This window comes from Suncus etruscus, chromosome 6 (assembly GCF_024139225.1).
Source record: "Suncus etruscus isolate mSunEtr1 chromosome 6, mSunEtr1.pri.cur, whole genome shotgun sequence".
Lineage (NCBI taxonomy): Eukaryota > Metazoa > Chordata > Mammalia > Eulipotyphla > Soricidae > Suncus > Suncus etruscus.
In genome coordinates this window covers 129,376,740-129,389,884 of record NC_064853.1, presented here as the reverse complement: position 1 = coordinate 129,389,884, position 13,145 = coordinate 129,376,740, and the positions used below count along the sequence as shown (strand labels likewise).

The 13,145-nt window shown below is 33.6% G+C and overlaps 1 protein-coding gene across 3 annotated transcripts in view; it reads left to right on the top strand.

Moving 5' to 3' along the window:
* Positions 1–13,145, top strand: part of GABRA1 (gamma-aminobutyric acid type A receptor subunit alpha1) — a 1,147,113-nt gene that overhangs the window by 1,116,373 nt on the left and 17,595 nt on the right. For all 3 annotated transcript variants that reach the window (XM_049776065.1, XM_049776064.1, XM_049776066.1), the window contains exons 5-7: positions 1,843–1,910; positions 8,611–8,831; positions 9,340–9,422. In XM_049776065.1, the coding sequence (XP_049632022.1) occupies positions 1,843–1,910; positions 8,611–8,831; positions 9,340–9,422 (372 nt within the window). The remainder of the gene's footprint in view (positions 1–1,842; positions 1,911–8,610; positions 8,832–9,339; positions 9,423–13,145) is intronic.

The following is a 13,145-nucleotide window of genomic DNA, read 5'->3' as shown; positions in this document are numbered from 1 at the left end:
ATATTAAAATGTGGTTATCGCCATTTATATGAACTACTTTCCATACATACATGCATCATTTATAAGGCACAGTAATGCTAATATGTAGTACGAGACATATATAAATGTAATCATGCTGTATATTCTAATTGTTTGATGCAGTAATCTATAAATAGACATTCTGACCTTTTTAATTCATTGCTTACATAACATAACCATCTACCAATGCTCCAAAAGTGGAGAGAAAAATATCTTTTCTATTTTGAAAGCAGGTGCATCTCAATTCTTCGGAGCATTTTGTCATGCTAGATAATTGCTAGCCAATAGATTGGCTAGCCATAAACCCATGTAAAGCTAAATTTTGTGAAGCTTACAATCTCGGAAAGAAACCTTAAAGCAGAGAAATTGTATTTTCCCTAAATCTAAGAAATGGATAATAATGAATACCGTAAGTGAGAGTTAGAATATGCTTTCCAGATTTTGCAAGTACACAAACAGGGATTAGCATACCATTTGTAATATTGTATATATGATAATAGTTCCTTGCAATGAAAATAAGACATATGAACAAGCATAACTTCAATTCCTGAGATGTCATTTAATTCCATAGACTCATCACCATACATCAGTCATCTCATGTAAAATATGGAGTAAACCAAAACTTAATCTTGGAAACAAAATGAGACTGCCTCAAGGGGTTCATCTGAGCATTTGAAATAAATAGAGCTTTTCACAAAAAAATAAAAAAGAAGAAAGAAAAATCCAACAAATATTATATTAGTTACTGAAATGTGTTTCTTTGCTTTGAATTATTTTATCATCTGAAGTATACATTTTGTGTCATGTATAACATGGGTTTCAGAGAAACATTTGTACTGAAGTGATTAACTGTAACTAAATTTCTGAGAAAAGACAGTGAAATTCTTGAAATTTCCATTATTGTTTTATATTTTCCTTTAAATATCCTAATGCAGAGATAGGAAGTCTTCACAAGCAAATTAAATTGATTTTGATTACGAATTACTTTTTCTTAGACTGAAACTTGAAAATAACATAGTTCTCTTTTCCATTTTTAGGTCTCTAACAAATTATTTCCTCTTATACAAAATTATTCTTCTACTTTTCTGCAAGATTATTTTTCTAATATTTGTGTGAGGCATTATTTTCTTAAATAAAACCATTCTATGTTGTCATCAAACTAAAACAAATATATTTTATTGGTTGATATATATGCCTTAGAGACCTATAAAATAAAATCGTGCTGAACTTGAAATGGAACCTATTAAATGAGATTTTTCTGACCATAATATGTTCTCCTCATCCTCAAAATTGAAGATATTTATACATGTTGTCATATTTTTCCCAGGGAAATTCACTTCTGATTCAGTACGAGAAAGCAATCATTTTTAAAACATGCCCAAGAGTCCTTAAAGAGTTAATGTAGTCTATTAGAGTACATAAGAAACTTCCCAAGAGAAGCCTAAATACCTATAGGACCTGACAAGTTGTGCAAAGATATTTAAGCTTAAATTATACCCATATGCTAACATATTTTATAGCAATATAAAATATCTTAGTATAATTTAGGAAAGTGTATCAATTCTCAGAAAATTCATTAAGCAGCAGCTGACTTCTCACAGCCTCTGCTTGCTAAAGTGCCATGTTGAGGTGCACTTTTCCACTGAAAAACATTAACTGCAAAATATTGTGTGTAAGCAGTCAATTATAGGCACTACAGAGTGGACCAATTTTAGAAATAGCTAATCGAAGCCAATGTATTTCCCATTTGGGTGAGTCTGCGGTGGGGAGATCTAATAAGGATTGCTGATAGACATTCATGGTCCCAATTTCCTGCTTCATCAGAGCGCGTAACTGAAGTGAAGACTGACATCTTCGTCACCAGTTTTGGACCTGTATCAGACCATGATATGGTAAGTGATGCTGAGTTTTTGGTTTTTGTGGGTTGCTTTTATAAATTGGCTTTTTGAAAAAAAACTATAATTAGAAGTGGCTTGATTGTTAATTGATTGTTCATTTGAAGTGGCTATATTGTTGTGTCTCTTACATACATATGTGATATACATATAATATTTACATGACAAAAGATAACCCGTTTGCTACTGACATCATGTCTATGTAAGGTCATCTGACACAAAAACCTTTGCTTTTGCTATCCATGAAATAATTGTTTTGCCTTGGTTTTTGTACATTAGCCAAATAGTACAAGTTACTTCGTATTTTAGTTTAAGGATGTTGATTTAAGGATGTCAGATTTGGGTATAGTCAGAATTGCTACAGGATAGTTAGACCATAGTTAAGTCTGAGCTATTTTTGCCTTAAGAAAGGAAATGAGTCTAAAAATTAATCAAAATTGAACAGTTAAAATCATGTTAAATTTTGGGCCGGTGAGGTGGTACTAGCAAGCACTAGGCAAGGAAGGATCACGGTTCGATTCCCCGGCATCCCAGATGGTCCCCCCCAAGCCAGGGGCAATTTCTGAGCGCTTAGCCAGGAGTAACCCCTGAGCATCAAACGGGTGTGGCCCAACAAACCAAAAAAAATTATGTTAAATTTGATAGTTAAAATACTATTGATAAATACTGATAAAACAGAAGACCTAAGGGCTGGAGAGATAGCATGGAGTTAGGGTGTTTGCCTTGCATGCAGAAGGATGGTGGTTTGAATCCTGGCATCCCATATGGTCCCCCAAGCCTGCCAGGAGTGATTTCTGAGTGTAGAGCCAGGAGTAACCCCTGAGCACCACCAGGTGTGACCCCAAAACCAAAAGCCAAAAAAAAACCAACAACAAAACAACAACAATGACAAAACAAAAAACAGAAGACCTTAAATTATTATCAAAAATAAGAAGAAAATAAAAACTTCTTTTCTTAAATAAACTAAAATTAATATGAATTTCTTGGGTGCCCAGAATGACAGTACAGTGGGTAGAGCATTTGCCTTGCACACAGCCAACATGGGTTTGATCGCAGGCATCAAATCATATGGTCCTCCAAGCCTGCCTGGAGTGATTCTTGAGTGCAGATCTAGGAGTAGCCCCTGAGCACCTCTGGGTTGGTTCAAAAACAGAAATGAATTTCTCTTATCCAGTGAGAACTGGTAAATCAAGATTGTTCTGCATAAATTATATAATATTTCTGAACTTACAAGAGCCAAGTTCCTAAATAAGCAAAAAGTCACATAAAGGCTTGATGCATCACTATGAATATATCAAAAATATAGTCATTAGATTTATTTCTTAAATATTTTTAACACCATATTGCCACAAAATTCCTCTAATTACATAGTAATACAGAGTGATTAAAGACAAAATTATTGAAAAGATTACATTTGGCCAGCATGTTTTAAGTATTAAATGCAGTATTAAAATACAGTGTACCTGTCAGCAAGGTGGAAGCTCTGAGAAGTCCTAATCCAAGGGAGTTTGCGCAGTTACATGTAACCTACTTTTTAATAATAAAAAAGAATAAAATTGTAACTACAAAAAATATTTTTCAAAGCCCCTTTTCCTCATATGAAACTATAGTTACTTTATGGAACTAGTAACTCTGTGATCCAAGAAATCCAAGTTTGGGGGATGCTACTCAAGTGATAATTATATATTTTAGATATCAATCCATTATTAAATGTAGCAACTCTAAAAATTAGATTCAATGAAGCATAAGAGATAGCAGAATGGTCAGAAAGAACACAGAATTTCTGAGCCAGAATGCTTAGGTTATAATTTCAGTTCCTCCACTGATAAAGGTATATCTCAAGGAAGTTAACTCAGTACCTTCATGTTTAAGATGGTGAGTTATAACAATATGTCCTATCATAAATATTAAATTAATCAATACATTAAAAGCACTTAATACTCATGGCATAGAACATCACTCAACAAATGTCAGCCATTCTCATTATGCAAAGAATAGAAAAATAAAAGTCTGCCATAATTGTTGACTTACTCCTTTAGCAACCAATTTCATCATTATAGTGAATTTACTGACCACTGAAATGGGATCTAAGATAATATTATTCATTGGTTTATTTATACTAACTTGACTGTATTCTGAGAATGGTCCTTTAATTTCTCCAAGTTGCAGCCCATTCTTCTACAGAACTTTCTCTTCAATGACTTCCTAAGTAAAAAACTTAAACAGCAAATTCGAACTCAAGTGTATCTCTAAATGTTTCTAGCACCGTTTCTCACTTTATCCAAGTATTAACTGTTGATATCAGAAAGTCCTGCTCCCTGAGAGGTGAAACTGGGTAGAAAATTACAGAGCACTGGCTCTAGATTTCGGCTAGATGAAGTTCATCTCATGACTAACAAAAATATGACTCTAAGTAAATCACTTACTTTGATACCACAGAACTAGCACAGTGTGTAAGTTTTGTGTGCAGCCAATCTGGATTCAATCCCTGATACCACAGAGTGTGGCCCCCAAATAAGAATACCAAAACACCCCATTATCCTTAAAGTCTTTAAAATGATTATTACAATAATTCATTCATTTAATAAATTTTAACTGATATATGTTAATTTAACTGATATGTGATATATTGTAAACTGATATGTATAATGCTCAGTATTTAAGTCATTACTATTTTGCCTCTGAATTCATGAAAAATTCCTCTATTTTCACACATATAAAGGCTATATTTATATACATAGCCTAAATCAGGACCCACATGTTTGATAAAAACATTTTATTATTAAGAGAGTAGCAAACTTTCTCCTGCATTATACTATACTTTTTGATGATTAAATAAAATTCAGCGTGTGACCTCACATATAGTATTTCTTTGTAAAGTTATTTCTCTTACATTAATGGATTACTTTCCTAAAATAATTACAAAACTAAAGGTACATGTTTCATGTCCTTCACAATATGGGTGCTTTGATGGGTTATAATAAAGGCTAAATTAGGACTTGGTAACAGTTTTCAAAAGTCCATATCATCTTTTAAAAAATTTATGACCAAGGGATTAGACTTTAAGGGGTTAAGGCACTTGCCTTTCATTCAGTGATCACTTACCTCCACATATAGTCCCTGAGCATAATCAAGAGTGATTTTTGAGCACAAAATCAGGGCAAGATCAGTACTGCATCACACAGCAGGCCCAAGTAATGAACTGCCAACTACCCAGCCTGCTTGGATGTTACTGGATATAGTCCCAGGATCCCCTGAACATTGCTTGGAAACCTCCACCAGAGCAGAAAATAAGATTCATGGAACTCAAGGTCTGAGTCTTTGGAGAGAGAATACAATAAAGTTAAGCATATAGAAATAAGAATATAAACTTTATTACCATTATTTATTTTGTAGAAGGTGATGTACATCCCAGTAGGTTTTCAAAGTGTAACCATCAGAATTAATCCACCTACTCAACAAACCATGTTGGTCTTTGAGTTTGAATGTAGACTGTTCATTTAAATATGGAAAAATACAGGATAACTTGTAATTCTTAATGATCAGAAAACATCTAAAATTGAAATGTAGGAAAGGCTGAGATAGGCAGTACTGATTTGTCTCCTAACTTCTGATGTCACACACACACACACACACACACACACACACACACACACGAGCACACACTACTCAGTTTTGACTCCCCAGTTAAAAAATAATTGTTGAATTCTTGCTTTTATAAGTTAGAAACCATGATAAGGGCTTTAGAGATCACATTTCCTCTAATCCTATGTCCAAAATGTCAGCTAAATATTTTTATTATCCACATAAGCTACAGAAAGAAAGTGACCCAGCTAATTCAGTGTAGCAACTTGAACCCAGGCTACCCATCCCTAGAGACTCTATAGCTCCCAAAGCATCTGACTTCATCTGGAATAGAAAACAAAATTAGGGCAACTCCTTAACTTTATTTTAAAAACCGTTAATTGGCAATCAAACAGCACATTCCCAGGGCAGTAGGTTCTGACAGAAATATCCAGGCAGTGCAATCACGGAGCATGGTTTTCCGTAGTGATTAAAATGTATTAAGTCAAAGTACACACAGATGGTAATCAATGGTGCAGTGGGGACATTTCAATACAATATTTATTTAGAAACAGAACGGATGTTTTGTCCCATCTTTAGAATAAGGCTGACATTCTCCAAGGACCTACTCTACTGACAAGTTAACTCCGAGAGACTTTGGTCTTATATGCTGGAGGCTGAACCCAAGGCTGAACATTGAACAAATCCCTTTCAGCTCTTTCTTATTACTTGAGAGCACTCTTCGGTAGTGTCCTCCTTCTTTTCTTGTTTCTTTCTTACTCTCTAGGACATGTTTCTCATTTACCCAGGTTTCCTATCTACTGCCTCCCAAAGAAATAGCCTTTTTTTTTTTTAAATATCCAGTCACATAGAAACCTGCTGTGAATTTTGGTTGAGAATGACATGAATAGAGGACAAATAATTTCTTACATTTACCAAGAGCTTATTATGTTACAGTCACTCAAGCTGTTCACTTATTTTAATTTCTTTCTTTTCTTTTTTTTTAAGGTAATGAAATAAGCTCCTCCTAACCTCCACATCTCAGAATAGGAAACTAGGACTTAGAAAGGTTTTTTTTAAAAAGGCACCTGCCTCTGGCCTAAGAATTCAGCAATTCTTCTTTCAAGTAGAATTTACACTATTCAAAATGGCTCTTTTATCTACACTGTCTTATTCCAATTTCCCAATGAAGAGGTTCAGCCCATCTAGGTTTCATGAATTATGACTTAGGGTTCAGGTTCTTGAAACAAACAAAAAATATGAAAAGCATGTTTAGATGTGTGGTAACATATCAGTTTAGACATTGTGGGAAAGTTGATTTTTATATAAGTAGTCATTAACTCTAGAACTGACCAAATTACCATAGCTCAGCTGGATAGATTATAGAGTTTTATGATTGACTCACAAGTAACAGAAGCAGATTCCTATCTTATCCTCCTGTCTGCTGTGCCAAGAAAATAATATACACAATGAAGAGTAAATGCATTTACTTTTTGCTTCCAACAACAAGCTACTCTATATTATCATCATCATCATCATTACCTTGGTTTGATGGCTACAACTGACTTACACAGGAGACCATATGGAATATAGGAAATTAAAAATCTTCTATTACTATTTTCTGACCTCATGCACAGGCACCAATAATGCTATCTCTCTCATGAAAATAACATTCTATGACTACTCTACTCCTCCAAGAGCTTTTCTTAAAAAACCTAGTTTCTCCCGCTGTTGAATTTAATCAATGCCTAATAAATGTTTTCTAATAAACTCCTCATCTACATAGCCATAGCCCAATGACTTAGATCTGACACTGGAAGATGCAGGAAAAATAACTACCAATAAACAGAGTCACTGTTAACTCTAAGAAGAGAGATTGATGTCAAGTTAGAATTTCTTATTTCTATCTTATTCAATGTTGGTAGCATTATTCCTGGTGTTTAATAATCTATCTAATATATAATAGTAATTTGGTAAAAAAAAATCTGTAATGTCAAATGCATGTGCAGGGTTGAATGAAGAATCACTCATGCAGTCTTTATACAATCTTAGTCCCTGAGAAAGAGACTCATGTCCAAAATACTTAGATTTAGACATTATTTATTTTGCGTTATTTGTTTTCTTAAAGGCAATGTACCTAAGGTTGTAAAATGCAAGTTTTCTGATAAAATAAGCTTTAAGAAAGTAAATAAAATGAAGCATGGTGCTTTTTTTAAGTTAGTCTTCCTTCTAGTTTGTAAAAAGTACTAAAGTTAGTGGAGAAAGTGGTCATGTTTACTGCAGACCACTGGGTTTTAAAATTTATGTGAGTGTAGAAAACACTACAAGAAAAAATGGATATTGCCCTTTCAATTTTAGAAGCTAGTAAGTTGCATTGCTTGTTTTCAGATTAGCAGATGTTTGTCTTAGGGTATTGCCACAAGGAATACTGTGTTTATTCAAATAAATAGATTCCCTGGCTGTGAATGATGATAAGCTTCACACATTTTTCATGTGTCTTATATACATCTATGCTAATAAACACACACATACTCTAAAGAATTCAAATTACCAGTAAAATTAATTTATTTTGACATTTTACATTTTATAGAATAAAACTTTCAGATAACAAACTGAAAATTTTATTTAGTCAAAAAAAGATGGAATAGTATCACCCACATAAAATCATGACTGGCTTGCCACAGAATGTTCATTTGCAAAGACCATGAGAAAGTCCTACAAAACACTGTTTTATCTTTATAACTGTGATGATCTAATTTGAGCATTTTCCTATATGAAATAACTTGTCAAATGACTTATGGTTTTATTTTAATATATCCCATATCTTAAAATCCTGGTATGGTAGAGTTAGGGGTGGAAATATAGTGAAATTTTCCCTCCACATATCTGAAGAAATAATTGCAGAATATTTCTGACTAAAAAATGGTTCATGCATTTTAGAATTAAAAAAATTATATAAAGCAATATGTCACCTGACACCTATATGTACTGGCAACTATAGGTTCATTTCTAGCAACTAAGTTCATATTTTGCCTCTACAGTTGCAAATATTTTGCATTTTCTGTGGAAGCTATTTGCATTGCAAAATACAACACAGTGAACTCTGTCTTTTTTTTTTTTCAAAATTACCTAGGAATATACAATAGATGTATTTTTTCGTCAAAGCTGGAAGGATGAAAGGTTAAAATTTAAAGGACCCATGACAGTTCTACGGTTAAATAATCTAATGGCAAGTAAAATCTGGACTCCAGATACCTTTTTCCACAATGGAAAGAAGTCAGTGGCACACAACATGACTATGCCCAACAAACTCCTTCGGATAACAGAAGATGGAACTTTGTTATACACCATGAGGTAAGTAAAGGTTTTGATAGTGAACTATACTACTTTTTCTCCACTTGTCTACTGCACTTAGAAAAAAATAACCTCACATTTCTTCTCTTCCTCATTTTTTATCCCAAACTAATATGGATTAGTATTTATACAAATATTTTTGCTTACATTGTTAGCTATAATAAATTCTTTGATAATAACACTAGACATAAGAGAATAAAGACACACACACATATATATATATACACATTTTATCCTAAGTTGATATTTTTCTTGATAAATAGCAATGTTTGCCCATAATATCCATCATGACATTCAAAAATTACATACTTATTTTTATAATAAAAATGGACAGAATACTATAATATATTAATTTTTATTAATATTAATACTATTATCTATTAATACTATTAATTTATTTTCAACAGCTAGTATTAATGCTATAGTGTGTGTATATTTAGATATTAATAACAACTGAGGAATCTAATGTGTAGGGGTCTTGTTTGTGTTCCATGTTTTTTCTAATAAGGCTTACAGTGAGAGCTGAATGCCCAATGCATTTGGAGGACTTTCCTATGGATGCTCATGCTTGTCCACTAAAATTTGGAAGCTGTGAGTATATTTTTTGACTTTTATTCATAGAAGACAGTTAAAAGTTTAAGCTGGAAGTCTCGAATTTGTTATGTGTGCAGAGTGATGACAAAGAATAGACAAGAAATTGGACGGCATTTATATAACTATTTATTAAGAAAGGCTATTTTATGCAAGAGTATTCATAGAAAAACAAAAGGAATACAGATCCCCATCTTATTCAATAAATATCGACTGATTTATTTTACATAATTTAAACTTGTTTGCCCTTAACCCTTTTTCAACTTAACTATCTTTTCTTTCCTTCTTCTTCTTCTTCTTCTTCTTCTTCTTCTTCTTCTTCTTCTTCTTCTTCTTCTTCTTCTTCTTCTTCTTCTTCTTCTTCTTCTTCTTTCTTCCTCTTCCTCCTCCTCCTCCTCCTCCTTCTCCTCCTCCTTCTTCTTCTTCTTCTTCTGCTTCTTCTTCTTCTTCTTCTTCTTCTTCTTCTTCTTCTTCTTCTTCTTCTTCTTCTTCTTCTTCTTCTTCTTCTTCTTCTTCTTCTTCTTTTTTTGGTTTTTTGGGCCACACTGTTTGATGCTCAGGGGTTACTCCTTGCTAAGCACTCAGAAATTGTCCCTGGCTTGGGGGGACCATATTAGACACCGGGGAATCGAACCACGGTCCTTCCTTGGCTAGCGCTTGCAAGGCAGACACCTTACCTCTAGCACCACCTCACTGGCCCCCCTTTTTATTTTTTATTTTTCTTTTCCTTCTGTCTTTTCTTTTTATTTTCCTTTTCTTTATTTATTTTGCTTCCTTCTTTTGTCTCTCTCTCTCTTTTCTCTTCTATCATTCTTTCTTCCTTTCTTCTTTCTTTCCTTTTCTTTATTTTAGGGCATACATAGCGGTACTCATGATTTACTCCTTTCTTGCTCTGAATTCAAAGATAATTTACTCCTGGTGGGGTTTGGGGGACAGTAAGAGGATGCAAGGGACCAAGCCTGGGTCAGCTATATGTAGGGCAAAGCCCAGCCCACTATACTGTTGCTCTAGCCCCATTGTTTCTTTTCCCCCAATTGTTTCTTAAATAGTGGAGCTTACTCCTAAAAGATGCCTCCTGAATTCATGCTAACCATAATTCCCATAATAACCATAATGTTAGAAAAATCTAGATGCATTCAGATTGCTCACATAGTTGATTTGCATATTAACAATGAAGATATCAGAGTTAAATCCCCTATAATAATTTTCTATTCCAACCACTTGAAAAGATGCAGCATGTCTTTTGAGGACCAAGACTCACCAGAGTCAGGGTCTCTGGTGGAGCTCCTCTCCCCTTCTGTTTCCCACAACCATGCGTGCTGCAAGTGATTGGAAATAATTAGTTCTGGTTTCCTGCAGGGAAATTAGTATAAGGACTGAGTCAACTCTGGGACCATCTAACAAGCTTTCTGTTCTTACCAGACAAGCAATCTAAGCAACTATTTTGGTAAAGATATGATTCATAGAGGAAAAATAGTGGTAGTGTAGGAAGATAGCAAGCAAGGAAAATAGCAAAGGCCCTTTAGGCTCCTTGAATCAGAAATCATGAAGAGACAACCTTTCTTATTTATAGATCTCACTCTATTGAAACCCAAGGACAAAATACTTCAAAGCCTGTCAGCTAAATAAGTCTGTGGCGAAAATTTCTCTTCCCAGTCTTTCTTCAGAGTATTGTATAATCTATGTCCTGGATTAATATGTTTGCTTCTATTTTCCAGTTCTAATAGTATTTTGCATTTTGTTTTTTCTTATTTGCCTGGCAGTATATAAAGCACTTGACTATTCATTTCTCATCTTATCCAAAAAATAGCCTCACAGTTAAGGAAGATCAATGATGGTAGCCTGGAACAAGTCTGATTTATACCTAATGTACTACTATTACAGCAAGCAAACCCTTTTACCTCAAAAATTATCTTATTTGGACAATGAATTAAGTGCTTAGTATATCTTTCAGGAAAATGTTTAAGCAGTGAATATAGCTTTAAAAAAGAAGAAATTTTATTTTCATGAAAAAAGTAGAAAGATAGTAAATGCTGATTAATTCTGCATCTTAACAAGAATGATGTCTTAAGATGCCCTTAGAACTTTCCAGTCACATAAGGCTGCCATTGCTCCTCCTCCCACATAAAGAGGAATATTGCGGGGGCGGGGGGGGAAATTTATTTTAATCTCTAAATATTTTCGTTTGTTTGTTGTTGTTATTGTTTTTGGGTCACACCCAGCAACTCTCAGGGGTTACTCCTGGCTCTACACTCAGAAATCGCTCCTGGCAGGCTCAGGGCACCATATGGGATGCCGGGATTTGAACCACTGACCTTCTGCATGCAAAGCAAATGCCTTAACTCCATGCTATATCTCCAGCTCCTAATATCTAAATCTTAACAGACATCTATTCATCTATCATTAATCAATGATACATGGTCTTCCCAGTGCAAATTGCAAAGGTCATCTATATTATAAGCCAGAAGAAAACTCTTAAGATCTTTAGGAAGAAGAAATTAGATGGTGAATAAAAATGTTTCACAGAAGAAAACTGAGGTAGAAAAATAAATAAATACACAAGCTGCTCTAAATCTCCAAGGAAGCTTACATGTTTTTTATTTTTGTCTGAGTTACTCTTTCCTTGGTTTAACATGGCTGACTTCTTTTATCTCTTTCATCTCAGCATAAATTTGTCTCTTAGCAGCCCCATTTATGACCATTTGCATATAAGTACACAAGTCTTGTTGATCAAATGGGTTATTTATTTTATAACACTTATCACAGCAATAAGTATTAGTTTTAATTATTCATTAACATTTTCATTATCTGGAGACTGTAATCACCATGAGATATGAGAGTAGGATACATTTTGCTCAGCATTTCTTAGAACAAGACCTACTAGAATATATTAGTTGAATGAGTGATAATTACAGTGATCAAAGGGGATTTTGTTGATATTTTGTTTTTTATTCATTTGGGAACCATACCTGGAAGTGCTCAAAACTTACTCTTGGCTCTGAAAATTCAAGGCTTTGTAGAATGTCATCTAAACTTGGATAGTGACTATAGTGAATCTATCTAATTTAGATAGGATGGTCACTGTGAAAATATTGATGGGAATGTTGCACTGGTGATGGGTGGTGTTCCTTTTATGACTGAAACCCAAACACAATCATGTATGTAATCAAGGTGTTTAAATAAAAAAAAGAAAATAAAAAGAAAATATTGATTCTTCCTATCCATAAATATGGAATATTTTTCCATTTCCTAAGGTATATCTATCTTGTTACTGATAATTTTCAATGTATATATCTCATAGCTCTTGTTAAGTTGATTTTTAGGTAGTTGATATTTTGGGACATTAATCTGGATGGAGGAGGCTATTAGTTCATATTTATATATAGAAAAGCAACAGATTTTTATGTATTTACTTTATAGCCTATTATTTTACTATACTTGATTATTGTTTCTAATAGTTTTAGTGGACTTTTAAGGTGTTCTGTGTATATTATCAGGTCATCTGCATACAATAATCATTTGACTTCTTTGATAATAAAACTGTCTTTATACTTATATTATGATAACTTAAGCAACTGTACTCTATGTACTTTCTCTCAAATGTTCTTCACTATAGCAATATTGGTCTTGCTATTTGCCGTGAACCATATCAGGCTTTTGCCAAACTATGAAAAAGAAATTGTTTAGAAAAACTTGACTTTCTCCTTTTATATGCACATCCCT